This window comes from Dama dama, chromosome 33 (genome assembly GCF_033118175.1).
Source record: "Dama dama isolate Ldn47 chromosome 33, ASM3311817v1, whole genome shotgun sequence".
NCBI lineage: Eukaryota > Metazoa > Chordata > Mammalia > Artiodactyla > Cervidae > Dama > Dama dama.
Window position 1 is genome coordinate 22,902,086 of NC_083713.1, and position 12,434 is coordinate 22,914,519.

At 39.0% G+C, this 12,434-nt stretch overlaps 1 protein-coding gene across 4 annotated transcripts; it reads right to left on the reverse strand.

The window, feature by feature from the left end:
* Positions 1-2,169: 2,169 nt before the first annotated feature.
* On the reverse strand, positions 2,170-11,579 carry HNRNPA3 (heterogeneous nuclear ribonucleoprotein A3). Of its 4 annotated transcripts, none has more exons than XM_061135563.1 (11): positions 11,421-11,579; positions 9,316-9,438; positions 9,080-9,226; positions 8,789-8,999; positions 8,367-8,456; positions 8,188-8,283; positions 8,009-8,089; positions 7,438-7,578; positions 6,722-6,844; positions 6,558-6,627; positions 2,170-6,463 (listed from the first exon to the last, which is right to left on the reverse strand). In XM_061135563.1, the coding sequence occupies exons 1-10, from the start codon at positions 11,490-11,492 to the stop codon at positions 6,575-6,577; spliced, it is 1,137 nt and encodes a 378-aa protein (XP_060991546.1). In that variant the 5' UTR covers positions 11,493-11,579; the 3' UTR covers positions 2,170-6,463; positions 6,558-6,574. The 4 variants fall into 4 exon arrangements, with proteins under 4 accessions (XP_060991546.1, XP_060991545.1, XP_060991544.1 ...); XM_061135562.1 differs by having other exon boundaries at positions 2,170-3,768; positions 7,435-7,578; XM_061135561.1 differs by having other exon boundaries at positions 7,435-7,578.
* Positions 11,580-12,434: the final 855 nt, after the last annotated feature.

Consider the following 12,434-nt stretch of genomic DNA (forward strand, 5'->3'; position numbering starts at 1 on the left):
ACTCGGCTATCCGATCGTTAAGCCTTAAACTCAGTTCCTAATTTCAAAATGTGTATCAATGCCTTTCACATCAAGGTATAGCAAGCATTCTATTAGAAATCTTAATTTCATGATAATCCATTTGTTGTATAGAATTCTTGCAAGATTTCTCCTGAAGCCTGTGGAGTGGCCCCTCAAAGTACCTTAATCTTACATACCCATTCTTCTAAGTCTCAGAACATACACAAAATATTCCCCAAAATATTACTAGGTCAACTCCAGCTTTTCTCTGAGAACTGGGAAAAATTTAGACAAGAACTTTGAGTCTACACAGAGGGGAAAACCTCCCGATAGCATTAACTTCATCACCCTCTTAAAAAAAAATACTATCTTTAGGAACCATGGAACAGGTACTAGCTTTAGCTCTTTAAATCCATTATCAAGATTTAACCTTCAGACTTACTAGGTCACTAGATTACTATAGACTAGTATCTCAGAATGCCCCTTATCCGCTACTTCAAGGTTAAACTCAGCACTAGGCTTATTTGATGCCTAGAGCACATACTGCTGAGTCAAACCTAATCCTTGATAACCATTTTCTAAATAAGAGTTAATTCTACATAGTTAATGCATATAAAAAACATTCTAAGGGGCCCACTACCATCACCAAACTGCCTAAGGGAGCATGGCATATAAAGAAACCCCTAACTTGATCATGGTCACAAAACTATTTGAAAACTCCTGACTGCATATTTTCCAATACTTAATAAAGGGTGTTAAGACAACTGAGGTTAAATGCAAATAACCTGTCAGAGTACTTCTGATGTAGTTAACTCAAAATTTGTTGGCAGAATGGACTAACAGTCTTTTTTTTTTTTTTTTAATGAAAATGACATCTATCCTATTTTTCAGATACAGCTATAACATCTGATAGAATGTAATCCTTGTGATAAGCCCAAACTATTAACTTTAATGTCTATACACATGGATGTGCTGAAATTTTACCATTTCTCATTAAGCTGTCCACATCCTCGTATGTAACATCATTCACATTTATCACCAATTTAAAAACAGGACAGATAAAGCTGTTATTTCCCAAGCAGATTCCAGTGTCGTGCCACCAGGTAAACAGATTAATGCACCCTTGCCCCTACCTGACTGAAAAAGCAGTAAGCAAAAACGGCATTTTACACCTACTACTTTAGTCTTCCCCCAACCCTTGGTACTTCATACTCAGTTCCAAGTTCAATTAACCTAATGTTTTAACTGGATCCCACTTTTAATTCCAGTACATGGGAGAGTCCAATTTGTCTTAACATTTTGCATTTTCATTCTGAGAAAATAGCTTACTTAACAACTCAAGCATTAAACTCACATTTATAACCTACAGCTTCACAGAATACAAAACCACTGCATTATTCTATGAAAGCAGTATTGAATAAAAGCAAAATGTGTCAAGATCCTGTTAACAGCCAAAAATCCTCAAGAGGATGTCAATTCAGAAAGCATTTAACATGTTAGTAACTATCAATGCAAAGAAACTAAAGTGTTCTTTTCCCTTCAATGAAAAAATGCTCAACTGCCTTTCTCCAGGTTAAGAAACCAAATACTTTTGGCTTCCCTGGTGGTCCAGTGGTTAAGAACCCACCTTGTAATGGGGGGAGGAGGGACACGCAGGTTCCATCCCTGATGGAGGAAGATCCCCATGCCAGAGAAACTTAAGCCCGTGTGCCACTACTGAGCCCTTGTGCCCAAGAGCCTGTTTTCAAGATTAGAAGCTCTCACACAACTAGAGTAGCTGGCCCCACTTACCACAACTAAAGAATGCCCACTACACTAGACTTGGCACAGCCAAAAATAAAAAACCCAAATACTTACAGTACCTTCTAACATCTGGAATCCCACTTCCTCTAAATTGCTTATTCATATAACTGCTTAACTCCAATTTTTCTCCAAGGAAAGTTGATTCTCCTCACCAGTCACCTGCTGCTTAACCCTAAAAATCCCAAGTGGCAGTAAAATTTCCCACACCTATTCCTCATGTGATGTTTTCCACTGAATAGAATCTACAACCTTTAACTGATAATGTGAAGGCTCATTCATTCCAGGTTTCCTTTTTTACTTATTTGTCATGTCCACCTATTTCACCACTGAAGTCACATGAACATTGTGAAGTGACAAAACAACACACACATTTCTAAAAATATTTTAATGAAAAAGTTCTTTCTGTAAACATTTCATTATACTACAAATAAAACATTTGAATCCATTACAGACCACCTCTTAAAGTCTTATAAACCAGAGTAAAACATTGAGATTTAAAAGAAATCTTGAATACTTGAAATAGGCTAACAATCCTTACATTACCCCTGCACATTAGCATGCTTACTCACTACTTTGTGACAATTACTGGAATTCCAAGATACTGGCATTAGAAATATTTCAAATTGTGACTTAATTAGAGAACCCTTAAAACCAATTTTATTTCAACTGTTCAACAAATGGTCCTTTTTACCAAATTTTCTTCTTTAGGACATCAGTGTAAATTTTTTTTTTGAAGAAATGTAGTGTGGGAAGCTGTAACCTAGGAGTTCTGACAAAAGGTTTGCCTTGACCATCTCTTGTGTTACTTGTTTACTGGTGTTATGAGTTAAGAGCATTGTATTTTTCAGAAATGACAGTGGAACTGTATTTAAATAAAATCACTTTATTTCATAAAATCGATGGACTGGAAAAGAACAATGCCTTGCCTTTAAAAAAGAAAATGTTTCATTATCTTAGGAAATTTGTGTCATTAAAAACCATGTTGTAAAGAAAAAGTATTAAAAAGGCTATTTACCTTATTTAACACTTCTATGATGTGTAGAAACTCAGCCCTGATTTAGTCCGAGACCCAACCAGCCATTCTCTGAAAATAAATCTGTGGCAAACTAACTACTCTTGTTTATATATAAGAACTTGACTTATAATTTAGAAGCCAGTTTTATTTTAACCATCCATTCCCTCCCCCTAGTGTTATTTTAAAAAGTGAATTAACACCAAATCTCAAATTTTAACAAGCCCTTTTGGGGCAGCAATAATAGCCCTTATGAACAATCAGCATCTGACTTTGTGTAGTAATGCAGTGATTATTTTTTAACTATTCTTTGGGAAAGGTTGTCTTTTAGAAAGGAGCTTTAGTTTACATAGGGCCCCACTACTTCTGGTTAACGGGTCAAGAACAAAACCAAAAGAGAACCAAAAGTTTATCCTGTTAAGTCCAAGTAATTCCCTGAAGTCATATGCAAGAGAACTTACTTATGTATGAGGCCACTTGAATGAAGACCATTTTTAGATCTGTATGATCTGACAGTTTTGAAAGTTCATTCCAGATGTGTTTTTTTTTCCCCTAGAATGAGGATTGAAGTGTAATGCTTCTGTTACAAGTCATGCTTGTTACAAAAATTCTTTAAAAAATCTGGTCACTCTTGCCAAAAATTGACTTTATACTAAAGACACCAACAATGAATTGTTCATATCTGACTCAAGATCAACACCCATGGTTTTTGCAGAGAAAATCTTAAAACCGTTTAAAATGTGCTGGATGTGATTCCTCAAGACAAAGCTTTCAGCTGAACAAGTTTGCCAATGTATCTAATAGTTTTAAAATATGTACTGTAAACTTATGGGGAAACAAATGGTGTCATCAGGCTTTACTGTGAGCTACAAACCTTACCCAGCCAGAAACCTTCGTATTTAAGATGGTAGGAAAGACATTCCTCATTTAGGCAAGTAGGGTTCTCATTCAACCTGCAAATCAAAAAAATTACTCTTACCTTGCTTTACAAAAAATTACTCTTTAATTAGTGAAAAAATTCAAATTCAAACCTTACCTAATGCTTATTGCCCTTCCTTGCAGGTCTAAATGCTAGACCTAGTGACTGTGGCCAACTATCTCTCATTGGTGTTCCAAAAGGCGAAGAGCTCCTTCCTGCTAGACCTTCTTCGATATTTCAGTTGTAATAAGCAGATTTAACTAGCTTTTGGAAAGTTGCTCACTATCACCATAGTATTTTATGCCTTCACTTCTCTGTAGTTGAAGCTCTTGCTGCTGCCTTGTCATTCTTTATTTATGCTGACTTGTCCATACTCAAAATGCTGCTGAAGTCCTGTCTTAGTGAGTCTCGTTTGATCCACACCGTGCTTAAAAAGCACATCTTAGGTCCTTTAAAGCTGGTTAAATCGCTCTCCTCATGGCTTAACTTTTCCACACTGTTCACAAGAACTAAGCTAACAATACAACTTATAAACAGGTCACATACACAGATTTCACCTGCTTATAGGTTGCAAACATCAACTTACTGACAGTATTTTCACTATTAAACTAGTTCCAGAACATAGAAAGTTTTGTTAACAGTACAATTAACCTCATATGTCATTAAAGGATACTGTCAAGGTTGTGTCAAAACAATTTCACAAACATAGAAACAGGAAATGTTAACCTCCCCCATTCCTTCAACCTTTATTATATGAATAAAAAAAACTTGAGACAATTTAGCTTAATTTTAATAAAATGTTTCCCAAGCATTATTTTGACCAGGTACCCAGATTTAAGTTATGAACATTGACAGTGTCCATTTATATAACCACACTTTTAAGTTGTTAAAGACTTAACCATTTGCTAATAATTAGCCTATTTTCTACACTGCTTATTCACATATGTCCATTAACAAATGGAATGTCTGTTACATTTATTGGTTTGTGAGTGTTTTCTGAAAAACTGCAGTGTCTGTGAAGACCAATTTCCATGCTGGCATGCATCCAAATATTAATGCACAGAGGCACAGAATTAGAGCAACGAGAGCATAGTCAAACACTAGCACGCCCCATCCCCCCTTTATTGCTTGTTTTGCTTAGTACTTCTTAAAACAAAAAGAATCTCGAATTCAACGTTCAACTGCCAAAGAAACAATAACAACAGGGCACATACTCAGGGCTTGAATGAAATTGTAAACACTAGCTGGCGCAAAACAGTAGACATTGATTTATATATATATATATGTGACCTTATTATCTAAAACTCTTCTCAACAAGGATCTTCTGAACAAATTATAAACTCATACCAACACGATTTCGGTTCAAGCATACACATGAATAACAGTGTGTTCTTTGGGATCTTAAGTGAGTACAAGCTAACTATTCAAATTTGAATTCAGGTCTTGGGGGAAGTGAAAAGCTTTTTTGTACTAAGCAACTGTGCTGCAAGTCTACTGCAGTTAAGTATCTGGGATGGTTTCCATCTAGACTATCCTTGGTTTTCAACCAGTAAAAGGCAGAGGGTACAAACAGGAAAGCATGCCAGCCAGTTAAGGGTTCAACAATGCATGATTTTTATTCCCTTGCTCTGAGAGCTTGTATCAAAAAAATATATGTTAAACCAAGGAAAATTAACTGAAGATTTACGGGCCTCTTGTGCTTTAAAAAGGAAAAAAAGGTAGCCACTAATTTGCTCAGATACAGCAGGCTTAGTGGTCTTGTATTTTCAAGATCTTAAGAATGTTTCCTAAGGTAGGAGGAAAGGGGAAACATTCACTACCCCTTCCCAGAATTTAAACAGAGGGCAGTAGACATTCTTTACACCCAAATAAAACTATGGCAGCAGTTCACTTGTGACCAAGGTGAATGTAGAATGGAGATGTTCTAAACACAGCTAGGACTCTCAGCAAAGCTAATACACTAAAATCATGATTACATTTTGAAAGAAAATGCACAAAAACCAAATAGAAATTTTGAGATTTTTCATTTGAAGGTAAATCTTAATGCTATTAAATTCACAAATATGCTAATTTAAATACCCAATTCTATTATCTAAAACACACAATGCAAACATACAAATATCTATTCTCTCCACATGTCAGAGCCATTCATTTCATGGTTTGGAAATGGGGAGAATAGATTCCCCTTAAACTGCAAGTCAGCAGGTGTTTCTTTACAGTTAACTTTAGCAAAATTCATACAAAATAGTAATTAACAATGATCTTCTTTACTTGTTAACTCACAAGGAAACACCTTCAAAACTGCATTTTGTTAAAGTTTCTGTACTAAAATGTAGAAAAACTGAACTACACAAATATTGAAAAGTTAAAAATTCCTTAATTTTTTATTCCTGGTACCACTACCACAATTTACAGGGCAATATACCTGATGTAATGAAAAGAAAAAGAAAAAGACAAAGCTACAACAGATAAAAGACCTCAGGAATGTACATCTAATTGACACTACATTGCATTAATCAATAGCTGCACTTTTTTGCAAACTGTGGCTATGACAGTCCTGAACAAGAAGGGTTTCCTGTTTAAGCTGCAGTAACTTTTCTGACTATGGATCATCGTTCCTTCTGTGGCAGATTTTTACAGTTCCTCTAACGCATTTGGGACGACTGTCTCAAAGTAACCTGCAGCTTTCCTGACAACTCCTCGCTCTCTCTCCTGCTAAGAACTGTAGCCTGTTGAATAATACAGGATAAAAAAATTATTACACTCAGTGAACAATTCCACATATTCTTTTATCATCATTATAAAAACTTAAAAGATACCTACCCTTTTCTTCTGAGTTTTTAGAACCTTCTGCTACCATATCCACCACTTCCACCACCAGATCCATAACCACCTGGAAATACACATAAAAGGATTATAAAGAAATATACATACATTTTAAATTTAAAAGGCAATATAGAATTTTACTAGGATAAAAAATTATTTACCACCATAGGGACTGCCCGAGCTTCTTCCACCAAAACTACCCCCTTTCATGGGTCCATAATTTGATTGCTGTTGTCCACTATAATTTCCAAAATCATTATAGTTTCCACCACCACCATAGTTACCTGAAATTACAAAGATTTTATTTGTGGCTGACATACAGAAGTTATTTTCCTTGTTTTTAATATATACATGCATTGCATTATCTTTTGACAATCATGGCACCATCCTGACACACACATTCCTTTGAGATTTCTCAGATCTATCAACCTCTTTCCACCAGAAAGACCTCAGACATACGCAGGAGAGGAATGAGGAGTGAAAATTGCATCATGGAGTATGGAGTAATGATACAGACTAACTTAGTCTGAAACACTGCTGACATATATTTTTAATCACCTAAATCCTGATAACACCTATTCAACATGTCTGCATATTCAATTTATAGTTACTATCTGTCCAGCCTAAAAGCGCCTAAAGTAAAATTCAGGCAACAAACATTACTGTTAAATGTTCGATTTCAAAATGGAGAACACGTGAATACATTTTGCAAATTTACTAAATCGTAGCAATGTGAGAAAATTCAGTTTAACTTTCCACTATTTGAGTATTTTCTATTATAAAACATGAAATTTGACCTGTTTTAACATTTTTGTAAAATGCCTTTATGAACTATAAAAACAGTATTGAATACTTAAAACAAGTGAAAGCCTACCACCTCCAAAATTTCCTCCTTCATTGTAACCATCATATCCTCCACCACCGCCACCATATCCACCACCTTGGTTTCCATATCCTGGTCCACCACCACCGTAACCTCCTCTACTACTATAACCAGGACCACCGCCATAGTTGCCACCTAGAAAAACAAATTGGGTTTTTAGACAAAAACAAATATACAATTATAGAATGCCAGTTTACCGTGCTTTAAGCCCCAGGAAAACAGGCTGATTAACACATTAAAGTTTGGTGATACCTGGTTAATAGAACAGCTACAGTCTGGGGTATTAACCACTAACACAAATGCTTAAATCTTTTGATGTTAAAAAACAGTTCCATTTTTTAAAAAAATCTAAGAGAAACAGTAAACAGTCTCCTGAGAAAAATAATTCCACCTCAATTATCGGTACAATAAATCTTACCAGCCAAAAAAGAACAAGATAACCTTAAATCTTAAGGAGAAAAAAGGTCTAGTCTTCTACAGTATTAATTTAGAAGCATACTTTTAATAGTCAAGTCACACAAAAATATAGAAACAAATTCAAAGTGTCAAAGATTACAAAACTCACCATCACCTCCAAATCCATTGTATCCACCATCACCTCCTCCATAACTCCCTCGGCTGCCACCACCTCCACCACCATAGCCTCCTTAACAACAACAAAAAAAAAGGTGTGAATTAAATGTATATTCAGTTTACTAATAAATTTTAAGTAGACACGTTCTGAGAAATAAGACAACATCCTACCTCTTCCACCAAAGTTTCCACCACGGCCAAAGTTACCTCCACCACCTCCAAAGTTTCCTCCACGACCCATAAAGTTGCCAGATCCACCTCCACGACCTTGAACACAGGCAAGAAAGAGCTTTAAAAAACTTACCATCATAACTTATGTATATTTCGTATGCATACGTGATACTACCTACCTCTTTGTGATCCAGCAGATTGCATCTCTTGTTTAGAAAGGGCCTTTTTCACTTCACAATTATGCCCATTAATAGTGTGGTATTTCTGAACTAAAAGTTTTTTTAATCAAACAAACAAAGAAAAGTTATTTGATGTTTTTGGAAAAGCACATATAAATGATATCCTTTATTGCTATACAACTTATTAAAACATGATCAAAAGGGTAGTGACTTCTGAGTGGGGATGAGTGTTCTGGGATGTGAATCACATTTACTGATCCAGATGCTGGTTACAGGTGTAGCTACTTCATGAAAACTGAAGCGTACACTTTTCCGTGCTATTTTATGCACAATACAAACTTTAAGCAATTGAACAAGTTTAGAATAGAGCAAACAAACCATTTCTTTCTCATTCAAGTTCTTCCATTCAAATTGCTACTTACCAACAATTTTATCAACTGTATCATGATCATCAAAAGTTACAAAAGCAAATCCTCTCTTTTTTCCACTCTGCCTGTCTTCCATAACTTCTATGGTTTCAATCTTGCCATACTTTTCAAAGTAGTCTCTCAAATTATATTCTTCTGTATCTTCTTTAATACCACCAACAAAAATTTTCTTCACTGTTAGATGGGCACCAGGCTTTACAGAATCCTACAAATAAAAAACATGTAAGTAAAAAAACCTCAAATTTTTACAATTTCACTTCATACAACATGCTATTATTAAAATACCTCTCTAGAAACAGCTCTCTTTGGTTCCACTACACGCCCATCAACCTTGTGTGGTCGAGCACACATTGCTGCATCCACTTCTTCAACACAAGAGTAAGTCACAAAACCAAAGCCCCTGGAACGTTTTGTTTGGGGGTCTCTCATCACCTACAAAATAAAAATTTTAAAGCACTGAAACACACCTCCACAGGTCCTCTGCCCTTCTGAGAAACCTTTTTGTTACTTTAATAACTTACCACACAATCTGTAAGTGTGCCCCATTTCTCAAAATGTTCTCTTAAGCTATCATCTGTAGTTTCAAAGCTCAGACCACCGATAAACAGCTTTCTCAACTGCTCTGGTTCCTTGGGATCGTGACCCTGAGGAAAGAAACCAATGCATTTTAATTCGTTTAGTAGTTAAATGCAAAGAAAAATGCACAAGATTTTTAATCCCCTACAAATAACAAATTTCTGTACCATTATCACTGTCCAGTTAAAACACTAGAGTAGAATCATACACATCAATTGATTAAAGGGACCCAAACACCAAGAAAACCTATAACCAAACTCTGAAATGTCAACATCACTTCAAAACTAAACTGAAGCCCAAGAGAATTCCAGATTCAAAAGTCCCATAATTTTGAGCTACAACTACAAATTCCTGAGGGTAGATTATTTTTGAAGTGGCCACTGAGAAAACCACTTTCTAATAAATTAGTGTTGTGAATTCAGTATTTTATCTATGCCATTTCTTTTCCTAACTTCCCTCCTGACTCTACACCTCCCAAAGCATTTAATTTTAAACCACTAAACCGTGAAGCACAACTTACGTTACGAGTGACAAAGGGAAATTTACCACTTTCAAGCAAATAAAGATGTTGAAATAAATATTTCTAATGAAAAGACGAAACCAGCATTCCCCCTCACCAAAAAAACCTGTAGGGGAAAAAACCTACCACATAAAAATTTCCTATTTGCACTCCTACCACATGGCCAAAATATCAAAACCAACACTTCACTGGGTCACACAAGCACCAGTTTTGGACTTACGTTAAGTATTCGATATAGTTTGACAAGAAAGGAGCCCAACAAGACAAAAACTTGAGATTTACAGAAAACCAAAATATGGCCTGAATTGTTTTATACTTCAACTGGGTCTTTAATAAATTACACGAACAGCCACTTAATACACATATGCATTAAGATATCGTTCATCAAAAGTGCTTAAATACATTACATTCTAAGGTCTTCCTGTGTCTTCTAAAAGTAGAGACGCTAAGGCATTTAATATGAAGAGGCTGTCACATGCTAGGAAAAAATGTTAAACGATTAATAGCCTAAAGCATTAATTCACCCAATTTCACCCTTTCAAGGCCCAGTTAAATGAATCTCATCGACGACAACGCAAACTTGACAAAACCACCAACTAGAACCCACATGGAATTATATCAAATGAAAAATTCGACTCTGGTTGCAGGCCTGGCAAACAAATTTCCAAGAAACTATAACCAGAGCCGACCCATCAGAGAATAAAAAAATGAAGATGAAAAAATTTTCAATTTCATATTTTACAACCACACTCAAAATTTCGAGATAGAATACTTCACCCACATGGCGCGAAGTTACTTGTAATATACTAAGTACTTTAGCAAAAATGGCAGCTCAATAAGTACTTTAAAACAGTAAACTTCAAAAAAAAAAAAAGAATCGTGTTTCAACCGAGCGCTGCGAGGTACAGAACGAAACATAAAATTCTCCACTGAGAGATCTCTAAGGCCTAGAAATGGGTCGGGAGAACATCACCGAGAGCACTAGGCCCCAAGCTTAGAGGCCATTTGCGGCATTCTCTGCTGCGCCGCCTCCTCCCTCTTCCTTCCAATCCCACGCTCTCTCCCGCGGCGGAGCCAGGCGGCGGCCATTGCGTGCCAATGCGCCATTTCGTAACGCGGCGGCGGATCAATGTCAGTGTGGCCGCCGCCCGCCTGCTCGCTCGCCCGGATGTGCCTGCTCGTCCCCTCCCCTCCCCCACCGCCTCCTCCCAACCGCTCTCGCCGAGGCCCGCCATGCCGCCCTCGGCCTCGCATACGAGGCCGCGCGGCCAGCGGGCCAGGTCCCCTCCCGAAGTCTCCCCAGCCACACCGCGCCTCCAAGGGACCATTTGTGCAGCCCAGGGAGCCGGCAAGGCTGGCGAGAAACCCCGAGGAGGGCTCCGAGGCCCTCTCCCCTCCCCCTCCCAGCGCCCGTCTCCACGCAGAGCGCGGGACGGCCGACCCGGTCCACCCGGCCTCCCCGCTCCCACCGAGCCAGGCCCCCCACCTTGCCGGCCACTACCCAGCAACCCCCCGCTCTCCCCCTAATACCTCCTCCCCCCGGCGGCGGCGGCGACGGCCGGAGTCGGGCTGGGGGCGACCGGGCGGCGGTTTTACCTCCATTTTGAGACCGGACTCGCCTCTTCCAACTCGAGTTCAATATGGGACCGAGAGGAAGAGGCGGAGCCAGCCGTCACGTGACGCACTTTCCGCGCGCCGCCGGCCTAGTGGGGGGAGGGGCGAATTAGGAAGGGGCGTGGCCACCTGGGCGCGAAGAGGGACTTGAAGAGTGGATTGGCGGGCAGAGGATGGAGGCGTGGCAGGCCCCGGGAGCGCGCTCGCCTCTCCAACTTCCAGTGCGGCACCGCCCTTGCCACTGTTCGCGCCCGGGCGGCTACGAGGACGTCAGCTGGGGTTTGGCCAATGGCATGCGCCCACGTCGGGAGAACGCCTCGTGACCGCGCGTCACTGGAGAAAAAGGCCTGTTTCCCTTTCTTCTCGCGCCCCTTTCCCCTCCCCCACGTGGGCCTTTTAGGTCTCTATTACCGAATTCATTTCATTCCAGTGCTTAAATAAAACCACGTTTTTCCTTATTGTAATCTAGCGTTGTAAGAAAGCCCTCTCTGCCCCTCGGCGTCTCCTCGCACGTTTCCAAATGCCAAGGCCTGGAGTCCATGACTACCACGCCCACTGTGAGGGCCCGGACTGAAAATCCCTGTCACACGAACGCATGTGAATCATGGGCATCTTGGAAAGGCTACAAAACGCGGTTGACACCGTGGAATTTCACCCTTAAAGAGCAGAAGCACGACTGGTGGAGGGTGACTTCGCTGGTGGTCTGGTAGTTAAGACTTTGTGCTTACACCGCAAGGGGTGGGGGAGGGGGGGGGGGTCCATCCTTGGTTGGAGAACTAGGATTCCACCCACATGCCCAGCGGTGAGACCGAAAGATGAAATAAATACAGTGAAAATGAGGAGGAAAGCTTTTAAAAAAACTATTTTAAAAAAGAGTGTTAAAAAGAAGATTATATATATGTGCTACCCCACGGTCTGTAGCCCGCCAGG

What these genes read in the sequence shown, in the direction of transcription:
- HNRNPA3 (XM_061135562.1), bottom strand. Translation starts at nt 11,492, where the DNA reads ATGGAGGTAAAACCGCCGCCCGGTCGCCCCCAGCCCGACTCCGGCCGT. An exon ending in AGAGAGCTGTTTCTAGAGAG is followed by an intron (nt 9,000 to 9,079) that starts GTATTTTAATAA and finishes TTTTATTTGTAG; the next exon opens with GATTCTGTAAAGCCTGGTGC. An exon ending in CAATGGATTTGGAGGTGATG is followed by an intron (nt 7,579 to 8,008) that starts GTGAGTTTTGTA and finishes TTGTTTTTCTAG; the next exon opens with GTGGCAACTATGGCGGTGGT.